At 43.3% G+C, this 20968-nt stretch overlaps 1 protein-coding gene across 1 annotated transcript in view; it reads right to left on the bottom strand.

The window, feature by feature from the left end:
• Window positions 1-20968, bottom strand: part of TG (thyroglobulin) — a 483762-nt gene that overhangs the window by 901 nt on the left and 461893 nt on the right. The window contains exons 45-47 of the mRNA XM_077493367.1: window positions 16500-16607; window positions 7168-7308; window positions 1289-1479 (exon numbers count right to left, since the gene is read on the bottom strand). Of these exons, the coding sequence (XP_077349493.1) occupies window positions 1289-1479; window positions 7168-7308; window positions 16500-16607 (440 nt within the window). The remainder of the gene's footprint in view (window positions 1-1288; window positions 1480-7167; window positions 7309-16499; window positions 16608-20968) is intronic.

Below are 20968 nucleotides of genomic sequence, written 5' to 3'. Positions count from 1 at the left end.
GTGCCCTTTTCTCATGTAGCTCTACCCCATTGGAGGGTGGCAAATGACAGGGTTCCCCACTGCTGCACAGCAAGACACTCAACAGCTTCATCTTTTATCTGAACACATCCAAAGCTCAAGGACTGCTCACTGTGTTCGGATAAAAGCTGAAGCTGTTGAGTGCCTGACTGTGCAGCAATGGGGAACCCGGCAGGCATGGAACCACAGTCTAGTTGGGTGCTTTAAGTTTACTCTCTCTCGGAGCCCACCCAGTGGGAGTTTCACTCTTGCTGTGCTTTCTGGGAGAGGGTACCTAAGATGCAGATGTCACGTGGTTTGGGGTTCCGGTCCAGAAGTATGTTCGGACTCCATGGTCTTGGTCCTCCTGACCAGCCCCCAGGAAGGCTATGGCCTGGGGTGTGGATCCACCCAACTTGTTGTCTCGGGGCTGGCTAGCCCGAGGCAAGGAGACTAAAGAAGGATTCCAAGGTGGTCCGGTGCCGTCTCCGGTAGTTGGAGAGGCCCAGTAACTTCGCAGCTATCCAGGGGAGGACTCTTCAGAAGAAGGCCACGTACGGGATGGCTTCTTAGCAAGAGCCTGGAGGGGCTGAAGTACCTAAGTGAATCCTGTCTCGTGGGTATCACCAAGCTGGCTGAAAGATCCAGGTATCACACAAGTGTTCCACAAGTTTTAGTTTCCTGAAGTTCTACAACACCGTCTGCGGCAGAGATGTACGAATGCAGGAATTCTGTGTTTAGGGCATACATCTCTGAACGCAATACAGCCTTGAACAGTAGTAGCACTCTGGACTCGGGCTGATATAAGCCTGTCCACTTCACCTGTGCCTTCCTTGCACCCAAAAATGCCAGTGTTTTATGTTGTAGGAGCCAAACCGCCGGTGTGCATGAGCCCTAAAACACTGAAAGCTCAATGTCCTCATGACCTTTGCTCTTCTTCTAAAAAGGAATGTTTTGGGGTCAGATGCATACTGAGTGGCAAAGGGGAACCCCATGGAGACATTGATGGTGTTCGCTGGTTCATAGATAGTGGGGCAGGAGCACAGATATCACAAACGGCAGTTGAAGTAGATTGATGCAGAAATTCCCCATTCTGCTCTTTCTTTATCTTTCTCCCCTCTGGGGTCTGCCTTACCTAGATTTTTGTTTTCAATTTTCGTCATCTTTGTAGCCTAATTTCATTTCCCTGACATCTGTGTTGGTGACATTTCTATCTCTGATGAATTTTAAAACACACAGTAAACCAACACAACATCTGCTGCCTCCTTGATCATGGGGTTGTTAAACTTACTTGTAGACAGTTTAAGTGCCGGGATGTAATCGTTCCAGAATGAACATTCGTTGTGTTTCAGATCCTGACCATTCGGCAGCCTCTTAGTGAACTCTTTGAATTTTCTGTCGGCACTCTGTGTCCGATATTCGGGCCATGGTGGTAACACGACATTCCTTTTCTTGGAATAAGTGTAAGCAAAGTTGGGGTTTCTGCAAAGTAAAGACATTTTATATGGAATATTGCTTAGAATTTGGAAGCATAAGTAAGTTCATCTGATCTTAACTAGCTGACACAATAAACTCCGTTTTATATATTGAGACCCTGCCTAAAGCCTGAGTCCAGGCAGAGAGAAAATAAAATTTCCCTTGCAGTGGAGCCCACCCACAATACAAGGGTTATTATTATTATTATTATTATACACGATTTATATAGCCTTAACAGTTTACGCAGCGCTTTACAATGTATGGGGGGGGGGGGGGGGACAACACAATTACAGTACAGTTCAATACAAAAGGTACAGGAGGGCCCTGCTCCTAGAGCTTACATTCTAAAGAGAGAGGGTGGTGCAAAAGGTAATAGCTGCAGAGAATGATTTGCTGGGGGTGGCTCGGGGACAGTTAGGTGGGTGTGGGATAGGCTTCCCTGAATAAATGAGTTTTCAGGGATCTCCTAAAGGTGGACAGGGTAGGGGCTGATCGGACAGACTGGGGCAGGGAGTTCCAGAGGATGGGAGAGGCTCTGGAGAGGTCTTGAAGGCGAGCATGGGAGGAGGTAACAAGGGAGCTAGAAAGCAGGAGGTCCTGGGAGGAGCGGAGGGGACAATTTGGGCGATATCTGCAGATGAGGTTGGTGATGTCGATGGGGTCGATGTTGTGGATGGCTTTGTATGTTATGGTTAGCATTTTGAATTTTACACGGTGGTATAGGGGAAGCCAGTGAAGGGATTGGCAGAGAGGGGCAGCAGTCACGGAACGATTAGTGAGGTGTATTAGTCTAGCAGCAGCATTCATAATAGACTGAAGGGGGGATAGCCTGTTTAAGGGTAGGCCATTAAGGAGAGAGTTGCAGTAGTCAAGGCGGGAAATAATCAAGGAGTGAACGAGTTGCTTTGTGGTGTCATTAGTCAGGAAGGGTTGAATTCTGGAGATATTGCGGAGGTGAAGGCGGCACATGTGTGGAGGGACCAATGGTTGTTTTGTTGATATTAAAGGTGAAGTCACAGGGGGGGGGGGGGTTGGGGGGTCGTGAAGGAGGAAATATAACAAGCTGAGTTTGAGGAAGTGTTGTGACATCCATACTGATATGTCATTTAGTAAGTTTGAGATCTGTGAGGAGATCAAGGGGGTGAGTTGAGGAGTGGAGAGATAGATCTGGGTGTCGTCGGCATAGAGGTGGTATTGGAAGCCATGGGAGGTTATCAACTGGTCCAGGGAACAGGTATAGAGCGAGAATAGGAGGGGCCCAAGGATGAAACCTTGGGGTACCCCAACAGAAAGAGGAAGGGGAGCGGAGGAAATGGAGTTGTAAGTGACACTGAAAGTGCGCTGAGATAGGTAGGAGGAGAACCAGGATAAAGCAGAATCACGGAGGCCAAGGGAGTGTAATTTGCTGAGGAGGAGCAGGTGGTCAACTGTGTCAAAGGCAGCAGAGAGATTTAAAAGTATGAGTATGGAGTAGTGGCCGTTGCAACACAGAGTTCAGAAGTTAGTAGCATATAATGCAGTGTTCAGGGGTCAATAGTATGTAATGCAGAGTTCAGAAGTCAGTAATACATAATGGAGAGTGCAGAGGCCAGTAATAAGTAATGCAGAGTTCAGAAGTCAGCAGTACATAATGCAGTGTTCAGGGGTCAATAGTATGTAATGCAGAGGTCAGGGGTCAGTAATACTTAATGGAGAGTGCAGGGGTCAGTAATACTAACACAGAGTTCAGAAGTCAGTAGTATGTGATGCAGAGTTCAGGGGTAAGTAGTATGTGATGCAGAGTTCAGGGGTCAGTCGTTAGTAATGCAGAGTTCAAGGGTCAGTAATAAGTAACGCAGACTTCAGGGATCAATAGTAAGTAACACAGACTTTAGGCACAACTAGTAGCAGAGTTCAGCAGTAAGTAATGCAGAGTTTAGGGGTCAATAGTAAGTAACACACAGTTCAGAGGTCAGTCGTATGTAACACAGAAGTCAGTAGTATAATTCAGAGTGAAGAGGTAAGTCGTATTTTACACAGAAGTCAGTAATATAATTATTATTATTATTATTATTATTCAGGATTTATATAGCGCCAGAAATTTACGAAGCGCTTCACAATATAAAAAGGAGACAATACAGTTACAATACAATAAAATACAAGAGGATTAAGAGGGTCCTGCTCAGAAGAGCTTACAATCTAATAGGGTGGGGCAGGTGGTACAAAAGGTTAAGCTGTGGGGAATGAGCTGATGGAAGTGGTAGGAGATTAGTTGGAGACATGATAGGCTTCCCTGAAGAGATGAGTTTTCAGGGATCGCCTGAAGGTAGCGAGAGTAGGGGATAGCCGGACCAGTGGAGGTAGCGAGTTCCAGAGGATGGGAGAGGCTCTGGAGAAATCCTGGAGATGAGCATGGGAGGAGGAGATGGGAGAGCTTGAGAGTAGGAGGTCTTGAGAAGAGCGAAGGGGACGATTTGGGTGATATTTGGAGACAAGATTGGTGATGTAGCTCGGGGCAGAGTTGTGAATGGCTTTGTATGTTGTGGTTAGTATTTTGAATTTAATTCGCTGGGTGATTGGGAGCCAGTGTAGGGATTGGAGGAGAGGGTTGGCAGACACTGAGCGGTTGGTAAGGTGGATAAGTCTGGCAGCAGCATTCATGATAGACTGAAGAGAGAATAGCCTGGAGAGGCAGGCCAATGAGAAGGGAATTGCAATAGTCAAGGCGAGATATAACAAGGGAGTGAATGAGGAGCTTGGTGGTTTCATTTGCTAAATAGGGGCGAATTTTAGAGATGTTACGGAGGTGAATTCTACAAACTTTTGACAACGATTGGACTTGGGGCTGAAATGACAACTTAGAGTCTAGGATTACACCGAGTACCCTGGCGCGAGGGGAGGGACTGATGGTAGATTTAGTTTAAGGAAGTGGTGTGACATCCATGCTGATATGTCAGTTAGCAAGTTAGTAATGTGAGAGGAGACTGAAGGAGTGAGGTGAGGAGTAGACAGATAGATTTGGGTGTCATTGGCGAATAAGTGGTATTGGAAGCTGTGGGCGGTTATCAAGTGACCAAGGGAGGAGGTGTAGATAGAGAAGAGAAGGGGTCCAAAAACAGAGCCTTGGGGAACACCCACAGAAAGAGGCAATGGAGAGGAGGAGACAGAGTTGTAGGTGACACTGAAGGAGCGCTGTGATAGATAGGCAGAGAACCAGGATAGAGCAGAATCTCGGAGGCCAAGGGAATGTAGTTTATTGAGGAGGAGCGGGTGGTCAACAATATCAAAGGCAGCAGAGAGGTCAAGTAGTAGGAGTATGGAGTACTGGCTGTTGGTTTTAGCAGTTAGTAGATTGTTAGTGAGTATAATGCAGGGTGCAAGGGTCAGGAGTAAGTAACACAGAATGCAGAGGTCAGTAGTATGTAATACACAGTGCAGGGGTCAGGAGTAAGTAACACAGAATGCAGAGGTAAGTAGTATGTAATACACAGTGCAGGGGTCAGGAGCAAGTAGCATGGGAGTAACAATGCATGAATGGAACAGCTGTCCAGACTCACAACCCTCAGACTACAGTAAAGATGTGTGAGCTATTCCTCCTACTCAGGAATGACCAAGGAGGGGGTGTCCGCTGTAGTCAGCTGGAATGCAGACTGTAATATTCCAGGCAGCTGGAGGAATGAAATCTATCACCTTGCAATAGCCACGCATGAGGGAGTCAGTTTCAATCTATCAGTCACATGCAGGGGTCAAGTCCTGGGGAAAAAAGTGTGGGAACTCCCACCTAAGATCCACTCCCCCATCAAAAAAATAAAAAATGATACGCTCATATGCAGGAACGCTTCAAAAGTGGTATTTTTCATCCAATTTTCGTATTGTGTGTATGAAGCTTAACTGTTAGTACACAAAAAAAAATCCTCAATAAACATAAATACGGTAATTCTCTGAATAATCAGCATTCATTCAATTGTGCTTCCATGCAAATGTGAACATCATGCTCTGATCTTTATTGGGGAATGTTATTTTGTATATAGAGTGTTTATGTGGTGAGTTTACACTTTTCATTGAACAGAGTTTGGATAACACAGGGTTAAATGGAAAGGTCATAAATGAACTGCACATTATCTGGACAGAATGCTTGGGGAGATAGTGATGTGTTCCTGCTTAGGAGATGTATGTTAGCTTGGGGGGCTGCAAACTCTGCAGGGCTCCAACACACACTCGCTGCTATTCCAACCCTTCACATATTTCCACATAAACTTCCCTCCTGGCATTAAACTTTGCCAGGTATTGTGCTCAGCTTACCACCCCAAACTGATGTTCCTCCCTCAGCTCACCTCTCTCCCTGCATGTCCTGTGAACAGAATAGCTGATCTACCCATCAGCTAGCTGTTGACGGATTGACAGGTAGATCAAAGCGGAAGCTGTCATGGGGCCCCCTACTGGCAATGCCTAAATGGTCAGGTGTGCAGCACTTACTATTGTGAGCTGTGTCAGCAGCTGCTGGTGTAGCACCTGCCACACAGCTCGCATACGTCAAAGTCTTGCAGGACAGGGCTGCTAACGGGAACTGAGTTCCTGTTGTGGAAAAAGTACAGGAACTCCGTTCCCATGCGTTCCCGCAGGACTTGAGCCCTGGTCACATGCCTGCAATCAACAGTTAGACTGAGATTGACAGGTTACTGACCCCTGGAGCTGAGAATTACTAAAATGGCATTTTTGTTCCCCATCTGTGTCCCATACAAGAGATTTCCCTCCACTCCTTGTCCAGTAGACACAACAAGAAGTGAGATGACGTTTTTTAAAAGTAAAATCCCCTCCTAGGCAAGAACAGGTGTTCCTATTGGAAGATTGCCCCACTATTCCTGCAATCAAAACTCAGAATTGTATCTGCTCTTTGGTCCTGGTGACCACGCTCATCTGGCCAATAAAGACAGTGAATCTCTCTAAAGGGGAGGCAACCTAACCCAGGTTCTTCTAAATCCTCACCACTTTGTCCAAAACCAAAATAAAAAAGATTTGACTTTAGATAAACTTTAATGATGCAGAGCAAGAAAACAAGTCACTGGTTCCTGAAGAATCAGCCAAAATTAACTCAATGGGTGACTCTCTCAGGCTCTTGCGGTCCAACATCCCTTGATTGTGAAATCAAAGGAGTTGACAGAAAACTGACCACCAAACAGCGCCTGTAATCAGATGCACTGTTCAGGAATTCTGACAGTCGGCGGGGCCGACTGTCAAAACTCAATAGCCACAGCGAGGGATTTGTCCATCCACCCTGCATATCATCAATGGAGAAATTGGTTGGATTTGTTCTATTCACACTGTACATAAAAAATATTATTTTTTTAAAATAAGCTCCGAGGAGGGGATTGAACATTTTTTTTATTGAATGTAAGTTATGTTATTAGTATCTTATTTAGGACAAAAAGTTGACTATAATACCACTTTTTTATGTTTAACATAAATGTATTAATATTTGAATTAGTACATTTCTGCATTAAATGATGTTTTGTTCTATCTGCCTTGAATAAAAATTCCCTTGAGAATGTGGGATGGGATGAGGACGACTTATTTCTGACACCCAGTTGATAATATTTCTGTTATTTCGATATTGCAGTGTAAAGAAAAATAGGGACTAAGCCAAGAAGTCTTTATGGTGCATAGGGGACATCTCCGTTAGTAGGGAACCACTGGTAATGGTAGTACCATACTCACCCTGTCTTTACAAAGTTAGCCAGGTACTGCATGATCTGTAAGGAAAGCTTCCTCTCCTCACCAGAAAACTGATTTCTATAAAGCGAGTGAAAAGGAATTCCAAAAGTGTAAATTACATCTTCAGGCAGATCCAGACCGGAACTGAAAAAAATAAATAAAATACACTTAGCCAACAAAAAGGTATAGTCTACATTTTAAAGGATGACTAAAAAAAGTACAACACTGTCGTCATGAAACATTCAAGAGTATTTTATTACAGGTTTAGACCCTTTGTTGAGTTTTTATTGCGGTTTATGTTGCTGTTGGGTAGATTCACGCCTGGCCTGGTGGCCATTATTACAGAGACAGAAAGTGAGGAGAAACCCAAAAATGTTGAGTTGTCATTCGATTTAGATTCAGAATACTTTAATAATCCCAAAGGGAAATTATTGAAGCAGGATGAGAGGGAAAATCCTCCCATAAGGACACATGTCCCTTCGATAACTCTAGGATGTAAGAAGGATGAAAGGATGTAATGTGAGTCCAGTAAAACTTTATTGCGCATGACAGAAGGTCACATGAAAATCCAACACGTTTTGGTCCCCACCCATGAGGGCTTATGTGGTAAATTGCGTCGAAGTTTCGGTCAAACAGCAGGCTTGAGAATATAAAGAAGAAAGACCCATCATTACTCCCGACCAGCCCAGGTGAATAAATGATAAGGAGCAGCCTCAACCTGCATGTCTCCAACAAACCCCACACACTGATGCATTTCACCCCACCCACCGGGGCTTAGTCAAAGGGGCACTATGACTAAGCCCTGATGGGTGGGGCAAAATGCATCAGGGTGTGTGGTTTGGTGCAGACATGGAGGCTGAGGCTGCTCCTTATCATTTATTCACCTGGGATGGTCTGGAGTAGCAGTGATCTTTTCTTCTTTATGTTTACTAGCCCTCTGGATTGTTATCAGGACAAGCCTGCCCCCCATGCTCTGGGACACAGGGATATGCCTTCACCTCTACTTGGAGAGGCACAAAAAAGCAATATAATAGATAACAGGGTTGATAGTTATTTTGGCCAAGCTTACAACATAAACTCTCATCCTTCTTGCATTCTGTAGATCAGTAGTCTCAAGCTCCAGAACCTAATGCAAGGCCATGGCCTCCCTCCTCCTGGGCCTCCAGCCACCTGGAGATCTCCTAACCTCCCACAGTGCCCCCCAGCTCCCATAGGGTTCACAGTGACCTTCATCAACCCACAGTGCCCCAGGCCTTCAACCCCCTACAGTGCCCACCAAAGTCCAACAGTGCCCCCAAGCCCTCTAGCTTGCTACAAAGCGTCCTACAGTGCCCTTAGTCCCTGCAGCGCACTCCAGTCTACAACAGATCTTCTAGGAAAGCCCCCAGCCTCCTGGATAGACCCACAGCCCACTCTAGAAACCTTTTCACCCACAGATACTCCCAGCTACATCCAGAATTTCCTACAGAGCCACCAAGTCTGCTGCAGAGACCCCAAGCCTCCTTTGAAATTCTGATTCCCTCACAGTGACACCCAACCTCATTCAGAGCCTTCAGCATTTACATCTTTTTTTTTCCAATATTTTATTGCGTGAGTATGAACTTTTTTTTTTTTTTTTTTTATTGTAGGGGCATTGAACATTTTGGAAGCCCTTGTCTCAATAAGGATGAGAATCACTGCTTTAGATTACTCACGAGATCCGTGAGAATACTCTGGCTGACAGAGAGCTGAATTTGAAGTCTTATATGTTTAGGGTCCATTACTCTATTAATACCATACATCCATTAACCACTTCACTACGCCTTATATTTATGAACAGTGGAGTGGTGTTATTCAGCACTATTTATAAACAGCACCAGAGGAGGCATTATCAGGTTGCCATTGTGCTCAACAGCTGTGAACCTATCCATCATTAAATACTGTGTACCGAGGTGATCCAAGCAGATCTCTACCATGTGATCACTGTGATGACCAACCACAGCAATCACAAATGTAAACACACTACTGATTACTTTGTTGACCCCACTCCCTGGAACACATCACATGTCTCAGGTGGCTGCAGGACCAGAGAGTGCCATGCGAGCTCACATATGCCCTCCGGGAGTGGACTGTGGTTCCTGAGGAACCAAGATGGTGACACCGGGGACCCGCAGCAGTAAGAAGATCTGGTTGAGGGAAGATTGCCGGATTCCAGGCACTGGTAAGTACCTAATTTTTAAAAGTTGGCTGACTTTTTATTAAAAACTTTTTTAGGATGAGAACTCTGTTAACCTTGATGAGATTTCCTTTTGCATCTCTAGAACAGGAAGTGAAGGGAAATCTCCCCAAGCACGATGCAGAGAACAAAAGATAATTTAGCAAGTTTCTACCCTTTTCTTACCATCCGAAGCTTAAAAAAATAAACTTTTGCCGTAACATACGCTTACAGTTACAAATGAAGAATTTCAATGAATGCAGAACTATAGGTAAATCTAAAAACGTATCGGATGGAACCAAGTCTGACTTTTACAGAAAGCTGAGATCTGTACAAAACTTCAGCTGCTTCCAGCGGTGGATCTGCTGATCATTTTGACATGAAGTTTTTAATGCAAGTAACTTCTGTTTATACATTCTTTACAATAAATTATATGTATGATCCTTGCAATAAAGTTCAGGCCATGGACTTACTTCCCCTTCAATGATAGATATACACAGCTGTGCAGTTCTCATGTCTTGTTATATATTGTACTGTGATTGATTTTTGTTTTTATATCTTTCCCATAAATAATTATTACAGTTAATATACAGATTACTGTGACTTTTCTTTACTTGGGAACCCATGTAATAAGCAAAATTGTAAAAGTAAATGAACTAATGGTGATTTATGAACACTAATGAATTTATTATTTCTTAATGGCAGCCAAATTCTCATCTTAATAATGGAGTCGTGCTTGAGGCAAATGTAAGAATTGTATTTATTTTTTTCAATGGCTGTCATGGGTCCAAAGTAGAAAATGTAAACATAAATTCCAATATACATTTTCACATTGTGAGTATATGGCTTGATTTTCCCAGGATCCCCTGCAGTTAGATTGAGCAGGCCTCTCAAAATGCCTCTAAAGCAGTGGTTCTCAACCACCAGGCTGTGGTCAACTGCAGGCCGTGGTCTCTCTCCTATTAGGCTTCCAGTCAGCTGCAGATCCCTTAACATCTAAAAGTGCCTGCCAGCTTCCATAATGCCTGCCAACCTTCCAGAGTGGGCCAAAGTGCCGCTGAATCCCCACAGTGTGCCCCAACCTCCCACTGTGCCACCCAGCCTACTGCGGAGCCTCCAGCACCCCATAGTGCTCCAACCTCTAAGATGTCCCACTCTATAGTGGACTGCAGTGCCCCTCAATCCCCACGATGAACTGCAACCTCACACAGTGCCACCCAATCCCCTGCAGTGACTCTCAGCCTTTTGCAGAACCTCCTGCCCCCCATAGTGCCCCAAACTTCCAACAATGTCCCACATTTCCACCCAACCTCCCACAGTGCCTTCTAGCTCCCATAATGTCCCCAACGTGTCACAGCGGGCCACACCACCCAGCTCCATGTAGTGCCCCCCAGCCTACTGCAAAGCCTCCAGCCCCCATAGTCAACCTCCAACATTGTTCCACATTTACCCCCAACCTCCCACAGTGCCCCTCCCAGCTCCTGCAGAATTCAGTCTTCTACAGCAGCCCTGCCAAGTCCACAGCCTCCTGGAGAGATCCTCACCCCCTCCAGAGACCCTATCCCCAACAGTTTTCCCCAACTCCCTCCAAAAACCTAATTCCCTACAGAAATGTTTCTCAACTCTAGTCCTCAATACCCCCAACAGGTCATGTTTTCAGGCTCTTTCATTATTTTGCACAGCTGATTTGATCAGTTGCACTGCCTAAGTAATTACCACAGCCCTTTCATCTGAGGGAAATCCTCATACTAGGCAACCGAGTCTGATGCAGATTCTTCTAACCCCCTCCAGAACCAAGAACTAAGAGTGGGTTAAATGTATCCTCTATATAAATGTCATGTGACTGTTAGAGGATCAGCTGAGGAAGAAGGCGTGGCCGTGCCTTTGAAGCGCATTCTGATTGGCCAGACAGCGTGTGGGTGGCTCCCCAGTTTGACAGCTCTGTACCACTCCCAACCAGGGACACCCAGCTGGCATCACCACAAGGCTTACCGAGCCTCCAGCTGTGGCTAACACACGCCGTTCGTGGATCCCTCAATAGAGACTTCCCGGCGGTCCTCCTGTGACACTGCACGTGGAAGCTCCCACTCGCTCTAGCACTCTACAAGTGCTCCAACATTGTTTTTAGTGTTGTTTTATACCTATAGACTGAAAAAATCCCTATTCTTTTTGAAGGATTGACAGCATTTCAGTACACATTTTGCATTCCCATACTTTTATTGTGTGAGTATATCATATTTTTTCCTATACTGTTGGGGTACGGGCATGGAAGGTTTTGGAAACCTTTACTGGGCTCTGGTTGCAAACCACTGTTCTAGAGGGGATTATAGAGTTTTTCATACTCATTCTGTGTGCCACCTTCCCCCAAACTCCAAATAGCAACTTATTTCTCTGTGTGAGGATTACTGTAGACTATAAGGGGGGTGGTGGAGGGTGTATCAAAGTCTCATTCGGACCCTGGTGTATCATAACATTAATGTTCATTAGCTGGGACCAACGATAAGTGCTTAAGGGCCCCCCTCAGGCTGACTAGTGAGGGTGCATGCTGGGGAGAGGTTCGCCCAGACTTAATGCACCCTGTAAAAATAAAAACAAATAGCTCAGCTGCTACCCAGCCTAAGTAGTTAGTAGGTATAAGCAGCCTGAGCTTGAATAATCCAGGACATCATAGGAAAGATGATCCGCACGCTGGTTGTTGCTCTTAAAAAACTGCCATTTTATTGAAAAGCCAGAGTGTAAATGCAGATAAAATAAGTTGATGCATTTCAGCCTATAAGGCCTTAGTCTTAGTTATGAATAAGGCCTTATAGGCTGAAACGCGTCAACTGATTATATCTGTGTTTACACTCTGGCTTTTCAATAAAATTAATATTTTTTAAGAGCAACAACCGGAGTGTGGATCATCTTTCCTACATTACTCTACTCAGCCAGCGACTGTGGATCAAGCACCCGGGAGCTATCTGCTATCTATGTGTTGTATGGGTAGTAGCACTGATTTTTCTGCTTGCATGCTACCAACATGTTTTGCCCCTGCTCTCTGGGCTTAATCATGGAGAGCAAAGGCTGCATACCCTAGTTATTCTCAATATTTTGAGAGTATTCTCAATAGGAGATCAGCTAAAAGTAGTTGGATCTGTGTGTGCGTTATAATTAATCAAGATTTGTTGATTAATCGATTAAAAAAAAAATCGATTAATCGAACATGAAAATTTAAATCAGTAACAGCCCTAATATATATATATATATATATATATATATATATATATATATATATATATATATATATATATACACACACACACACACACACACACACAGACACATTTCTACAACACTTTGGAGTGTGTCTGTGGGAATTTATGCCATTCAGATAAACATTCGATTTGTGAGGTCAGGTACTGATGTTGAATGAGAAGACCCGACGTGTAGTTGGTGTTCCAAAAAAAAACTCAGTAGGGTTGAGGTCAAAGCTCTGTGTAGACCTCTCCAATTGCTTCACACAAAACTCATAAAACTCATAAAACCAAACCTATATGACGGTGTTGGACATCCCATTCCAAAACCATGGACATTAATGTGTTCAGTTTATAAGTTGGTCACATCTTTTGCAGCTATAATACCCTCCACTCTTCTGGGAAGGCTTTCCACAAGATTCTGGAGAGTGTCTGTGGAAATTCATGACCATTCAGCCAAGCATTTCAGTCAGGTAATGATGTTGGATGAGATTTGACTCACAGCTGATTTTCCAGTTCATCTCAAAAATGTTCAGTAGGGTTGAGGTCTGGGCTCTGTGAAGGCCACTTTAGTTCCTCCACACCAAACTCATCTAACCGTGTCTTTATGGAGCTATCTTTGCACATGGGGCACAGTCATGCCAGAAGAGAAAAGGACCTTCACCAAAGTATTACTACAAGGTTGGAAGAGCACAGTTCTCCGATGCATCTTTGTATTCTGTAGTATTAACAATGCTCTTCACTTGGAACACCTGAACCCAATCATTTGGAGGGAGGTCGAACCTAACATTTGGCCATATAATGTATTGTTGTTCTGTAATCTATAATGGTCCAGCTTGAGTGGAGTGCCCCTTTAACTCTGACAAGGATCCTTTGTACACTGATAAAAGTTTGGCTGTGATGCTGAGCCAGCAGAGACATGTAATATTTATAATGTCTCTTTTCAGCTGTCACTGGATGGAATTTAATATCACGCCAAAAGAAACAGATATGTGTTCCTTGGAGGATCCTGTAATCTAAACACATTGACAAGGCAGGGTGTGCTGCTTTGTTATTTGTGGTTTACAAAAAAAAAAGGAGAAGAAAAAAGGGACCTCTGTCCAATTTGCAGCATTCTAATAGATGCCTTTGTCTTTTTGTAACTGAAGGCCAGACGGATATAAAAAGACACAATAATTTAAATAGAGCTCTGGGTTTATTAATATATCGTGGAAGCTGAACTCCAGGCAAACAGCTAAATACTCAGATCAAGTACATATTTGGTAGCCGTTTTACTGGATATAAGATTTGTGTTCCCGCCCATTCAGTCTTGAGATTAACACAGCTCTGCCACAGAATACAGTCCTGTCTGGGATGAGGGGAAACTGACCTTTTTACGTTGCAGTTTCACTTTCACTTACAGGTCTCCTCACCACCCCCACCTTGTGGCTGGAAATTGAAAGCAGAAGAGAGAGCAAGGGAGTGGGACTTTATATGAGTCCTTACCCATCCATCTTATTTTCACAGCATGGTTCCCTTCAATCACTCCCTCACGCTCTCCTAGTCCTTATTGTTCAACCTTGGTTCATTTCTTAATTTCACTACATGCACAGGTCGCCTTGTGGTTCCATGCCTGCCTTGGTTAATGCCTAGTGGTGTGCCCCGGAAGAGATGCCTGCCGCGGCTCCCATTTGGGAGTATTCTTCGGATGGTCACAGTGCCTGGCACTACACCACCATCATATGAACTGTAGTGAGTTAACGGGTATTTGGTTTGGGGATCTCAACACCACCATTGTCCATGTTTACACATACTATACTATCTAAACGAATATGTTTACCCATAGATATATCTTTTTGCTATAATAAATATTCTCAAAAAAAAAAAAAAAAAAAAATTTATATATATATATATATATATATATATATATATATATATATATAAATATATATATATATATATATATATATATAAATATAAATATATATATATATATATATATATAAATATAAATATATATATATATATATATATATATTTTTTTTTTCCTCAGTTTCTCAGCCATATGCATTCTTCTACAAATGGGAGCCTTGGTTACATAGGCACTTCCCCGTTTTTGGGCTCCCTGACACGATAGCCGGGAGACTCGATGTCCGCCGGTCCCACGGCCGCGGTCATGCAGTACGCGGCAGGCGTGCTCGGGTGCCTCCGGCGGCGCGCACGCGCCTGCCATCCCCAGGTCTCTTGAAGGGGACATACAGGTACGCCCATTTGCCCATCTCTGCCATTGTGCTGATGTATATCGGCACGCGGTGGTCGGCAAGTGGTTAAGTGACAAAAAGCATACCCCTAGAATATCTATTGACTCATTGCTTCAACTTTATTATTTTTGGGATGGAATTTCAGCATGGGGCGAAGTGCAGATTTCATTCCATCGCTCTCATCTTATCCATCTCTAGTTCTAGGTTTCACCCCAACCAGATACATCTGCATCTTAGAGAGTACAACATCCCCCAAGAGTATCTAGAATAGTCTCCCTCCTTCCCTCGAACTTTGCAAATCTCGGGAGTGGAACTTAGGTCTGGGGGTGCGGTGGGACCACTTGCAGCACATACTGTACTTTATGTTCCAGCAATGGCAGCTCTACCCCATCCCTGACCACTCCATGCCATCTTTCCTGAGGCTTTTTTTCCCCACTTCTGGTGGCTTCCACCTTCGGCTTTGTGATGATGCCACTCCCGTACATGTAGATGGAGCGGCACCATCCATGCACTACTAGGCTTCACCCCTCTTCCAAAAGGCATGTGTATCTGACACAGGCAATGTTAATCATTAAAACATTTCTATAAGAAATGGAAAATCTTTTTGGCAGAAGAAGCCTACAAAGTCTGTTCTTCCAATATCGGTGCCTACAAGCAAATTTTTGTTCAGATTTAAACAGATGTTCCCTTCTAGGTTTCCATACCTGCCAACATTTTGAGATGGGAATGAGGGACACCTACCAACAAACGTATGTAGGCATAGGACACGCCCCCTGCCACACCCCCTTAAAGGAAAATGAACCCAAAACAAATTAAATCCACAAGGACTTTTTTTTTTTACCACGACTATTACTTTATACTGGCTCTAAGCCCTTGTACACACGGTCGGAGATTCCGACAGAATGTTTCCGATCGGAGCATTTTGTCGGATATTCCGACTGTGTGTGGAATGCATCGGACTGTTTCCGTCTGAATATCCGTCGGACCAAATTTTGCAACTTGCCGGAAATATTTTCCGACAAAATGCTCCGATCGGACATACTCCGATCATGTGTAGAGAATTCCGATCGGACAAAGTGCCACGCATGCTCAGATCAAATTCCTACACCAAAGCTATTGGCTACTAGCCTGAACGTAGTCCCATCGTAACGAAATTATGTCATCACGTTCTGAAAGATCGGATTTTCCGACAACTTTGACCGACCGTGTGTATGCAACAGTTTCAGACAAGATCCGTCTGACAAAATGCAACGGACAAAATCCAACGGATTTGGTTGTCGGAATCTCCGACCGTGTTTACAAGGGCTTAAAATGTACAAATGCAGCAACTTAGAATTTAGATGAAAGGTTTAGCACTGGGAAAAAACTTTTTGATAGATAAAAAGTGCATTTTATATATAACTATGAGGATCAGACCAAAATGAGGGACAAATGAGGAGGAAAGAGGGACAGAGGGGCATTGCTCCAAATCAGGGACAGTCCCTCAAAATCAGGGACAGTTGGGAGCTATGCGTTTCCTAAATGTGGGAAGGTTTGCTTGTGATTAGAGTAATACCAAGTTTTCATAGCATACTGTGCATACATTTTTATATATTCCAGCTATGTTTGACCTGGTCTAAGGAAAAAAAAAAATTACAGTGGGCAAAATTTTATAGCATGTGTTCTCACCTGCTCTGTGAGTAAGTCTCAGGGACGTAGTACATGAAGACGTGACCTTCGGAGTTATTGGACCAATAATCGGCCATTTTGACTGCTGGACATGCAATGAAGTGGTCTCTGCAAAATGAAATTTAAAGGATTACATTTTAACATATTTATACTTTAACCACTTAAGCAACGGACCATTTTGCTGGCCAAAGACCAGAACACTGTGCGATTCGGCAATTAAAAAAAATATTGACAATTGTGCGGCTACAAAACAAAATTGACGTCCTTTTTTCCCACAAATAGAGCTTTCTTTTGGTTGTATTTGATCACCTCTGTGGTTTTTATGTTTTGCACTATAAACAAAAAAAGAGCGGCAATTTTGAAAAAAAACAAATTTTTTTTACATTTTGCTATAATACAGATCCCCCAAAAATATATATAAAATTTTTTTTTCCTCAGTTTAGGCCAATACGTATTCTTCTACATATATTTGATTGATTTGTGCAAAAGTTATAGCATTTAAAAAATAGGGGATAGTTTTATTATTATTATACACAAATTATATAGCGCCAACAGTTTACGCAGCGCTTTACAATGTATAGGGGAGGACAACACAATTACAGTACAATACAAAAAGTACAGGTATTTTTATGGCATTTTTATTCATAATTTTTTTTATTTTTTACTAGTAATGGCGGCGATCTATGATTTTTATCGTGACTGCGACATTATGGCGGACACATCGGACACTTCTGACATATTTTTGGGACCATTGTCATTTATACAGCAATCATTGCTATAGAAATGCACTGATTACTGTGTAAATGACACTGGCAGTGAAGGGGTTAACCACTAGGTGGCAGTGTAGGGGTTAAGTGTGTCCTAGGGAGTGATTCTAACTGGGGGGGGGGTGTGGCTGTCTATGACACGTCACTGATCATAGCTCCCAATCACAGGGAGCGGTGATCAGTGACACTGTCACTAGGCAGAACGGGGAGATGCTTGTTTACTTTAGCATCTCCCCGTTCTTCCACCCCGTAAGACGATTGCGGGTATCCCCGCATCGATCAAGTCCCTGGGACCCACGATCCGACTCACGGAGGTCCCGACCGGCAGAGCGCACGCGATGGCACGTGGCAAATTTAAAGGGACGTACCTGTACGCCAATTTGCCTGTCCATGCCATTCTGCCGACGTACATCGCCGGCATGTGGTTAACCACTTCAGCTCCGGAAGGTTTACCCCACTTCTTCATGACCAGGCCATTTTTTTGCGATAGAGCACTGTGTTATTTTAACTGACAATTGCACGCTGTGTACCCAAATAAAATTGCTGTCCTTTTTTTTCAGACAAATAGAGCTTTCTTTTAGTGGTATTTTATCAACTCTGCTGTTTTTATTCTTTGCACTAAAAAGTAAAAAAGACTGAAAGTTTAAAAAAAAATTATTTTTTTTACTGTCTGCTATTAAACATAAAAAAAATGTAAAAAAAAAAACAAAAAAAAAATAAAATCCAATTTCTTCACCAATGTGGGCCAGTATGTATTCTTCTACATGTTTTCATTTAAAAAAATCCCAATAAGCATATATTGATTGGTTTGTGCAAAAGTTATCACGTCTACAAACTATGGATAGATTTTTTTTTTTTTTTACTAGTAACGGTGACGATCAGCTTTTGTTTGGCGGGACTGCGACATTGCGGCAGACAAATCTGACACTTATGCCCTGTACACACGGTCTGACTTTCCGACGGAAAATGTGTGATCCAATCGTGTGTGGGCTCCATCTGACTTTTTCCATCACAATTTCCGGTCACACAAAGTTTGAGAGCTGGATCTAAAATATTCCGACAACAAAATCTGTTTAAATTCCGATCGTGTGTAAACAATATGGTCAAAGTGCCACGCATGCTCAGAATACATTACGAGACAAAAGCTATTGGCTACTGCCCCCTTTATAGTCCCGTTGTATGTGTTTTACGTCACCTCGTTCTGAACGATCGGATTTTCCCAGAACTTTGTGCGACCGTGTGTATGCAAGACAAGTTTGGGCCAAAATCCATTGGAACAAATCTAACGGATTTTGTCGTCGGAATGTCCGGTCGTGTGTACGGGGCATAAGTGACACTTTTTGGGGACCAGTGACACCAATACAGTGATCAAAAAAAAATGCACTGTCCTAATGAAACTGCCTCGGAAGGGGTTAAAATCGGGGGCGATCAAAGGGTTAAATGTGTTCCCTGGGTGTGATTACAAACTGTGTTGGGGATGTGCTTTGACTGTGGGAAGACAGAGATCTGTGTTCCTGCTTAGCAGAAACACAAGATCTCCATCTTTCCCTCTTACAGAAAGGCGATCTGCCTTGTTTACATAAGCAGACCGCCGTTCTGCAACTGAGAGCCGCTTTCCATGGGGGCACCCGTAAGAGCGCGCTCCCGAGTCCTGCTGCTGCGTCCATTGACAGACAGCAGGCTCCTGCTGCTATCAGTCTATCCAATGAGGACCTGAGACAGCGGCTGGAGCTGCTGGGCTTGTGCCCATCGCTGGAAAGTCCGGGTTCAGGTAAGAAAAGGGGGGCTCTGGGGGGCAGCTGCAGCAAAGAAGGTTTTTCACTTTAATGCATAGAATGCATTAAGGTGAAAAACCACGAGACTTTACAACTCCTTTAAGCCCTGATGAAAGGAGAACCTTATAGCCCCTTATAGTTATGTCTACTTTGATTTGTAAAAAAAAAGAATATATAACTGGACTTCTTATTTGTTTATTTCAGGTACTTATAAAGCGTCGTCCATTTACGCAGCGCTTTACATATACTGTACATTGTGCATCCACATAAGTCCCTACCCTCAAGGAGCTTACAATCTAAGGTCCTGACCCTAACTCTCATAAATTCATATTGTATACATACTAGGGCCAATTTAGACAGGAGCCAATTAACCTACTAGTTCCTTAACCTCTTCACGTGGGACGTACGCATATATGTGGCCTCTCGGTGGGTGGGCCTTAACGCAGAGAGGCCACATATATGCGTACCAAAATGTAAACCATGCTGTGCCTCAAGCACGCACCCTGCGCACTCCCAGCACAGTTACTGGCGGGTAAGGGAAAGTAGCAATCGGGATACACAGATACCGGTTTTGCTCATCTCCTAGACATCTGCACTGCTGAAAAATGTGTTTGTTTTTATAACATTCATTCATTTTTTTTTTTTTCTTTTTCGGGTCATTCGTTATGATTGTAATTCGTAAATTCATAAATTAGAAAATCCGTAAATTCATAAAATCCAAAAATCCAAAATAAAAAGAAAATTCGAAAGCACAAAATCCTAAAGTTTGAAATAATAACTAACTAATAATAACTAACTATTAAATGATAGGTATTGCAATTTCCTTTCAAATTTGGCTGTTAGGCCGCGTACACACGCGGGGACTGTTCGCTGAAACTGTCCGCTGAAACCAAGTTTCAGCGGACAGTCCGCTCGTGTGTGGGCTTTCAGCGGACAGTTTCAGCGAACAGTCCGCTGAACAAGGTTTTTCGGAAATTCCGAAAAACTGTCCGCTGAAACCTTGTTTCAGCGGACAGTCCCCGCGTGTGTAGGCTTGTTCGTCAAACAAAGTTGCGCGCATGCTCAGAAAGGATTTTCACGCCGAAAGTTATAATGCAGTGTATAGGACGTCGTATTTTTCGTCCCGTCGTACGTGCCGTTCACGTCATCGCGCACGGTTTCAGCAAACTGTTCGTCCGTCGTGTGTGGCCATGTCCGTCCATGCTAATTTTGAGCGGACTGTTTGCCGAAACTGTTTGACGGACAAAGTTGGGCGAACAGTCCCCGCGTGTGTACGCGGCCTTAGTGAACGTAACAAATACAAATTCATCCAAAGTTACGAATTATCCGAAACAACGAATGCCGCATCTAAACAAATGGAACGGAACAAATTAATAATAAATAATAATAAAAAGTTTTTTATTATAGTTATTTATTATTAATGTGTTGTGTTCCATTCGTTTAGATGCGGCATTCGTTGTTTCGGATCATTCGTAACTTTGGATGAATTTGTATTTGTTACTAGTACTGTTACTATTGTTACTGTTCACTAACAGCCAAACTTGAAAGGAAATTCCAATACTTATAATTTAATAGTTATTATTTCTGAATTTATGATTTTTCGAATTTACGAATATTTCGGAAAAATTTGTTAAACTTTTTTTGTTAATTCGGATGTTTCCAAATGAACGAATTTGTCGAAATTTATTAAAAAACTAATTTGGAACTAAGCGAATTGCACGTGTCTATTATCTCCTACCCTTTATCTGTGTCTATATCATTGACATACGAAATACACAGACATCGGATGATGATCAAAGAATTTCAAGCTGAGAAAACACTATGAAAATGTTACGGTGATATATTAAACACAAGCCGGTTCAGTGTAATATTGTAGAACCCGAGCCTACCTCCAGGCCTCTATCTGGGACACGTCTAATGGGGCCCT

Source organism: Lithobates pipiens, unplaced genomic scaffold (genome assembly GCF_037356315.1).
Source record: "Lithobates pipiens isolate NorthernLeopardFrog02 unplaced genomic scaffold, aLitPip1_a1.2 Scaffold_19, whole genome shotgun sequence".
NCBI classification, from domain to species: Eukaryota; Metazoa; Chordata; class Amphibia; order Anura; family Ranidae; genus Lithobates; species Lithobates pipiens.
Note: the sequence above shows the minus strand (reverse complement) of the source record. Positions and strands in the feature narration are given on the sequence as shown.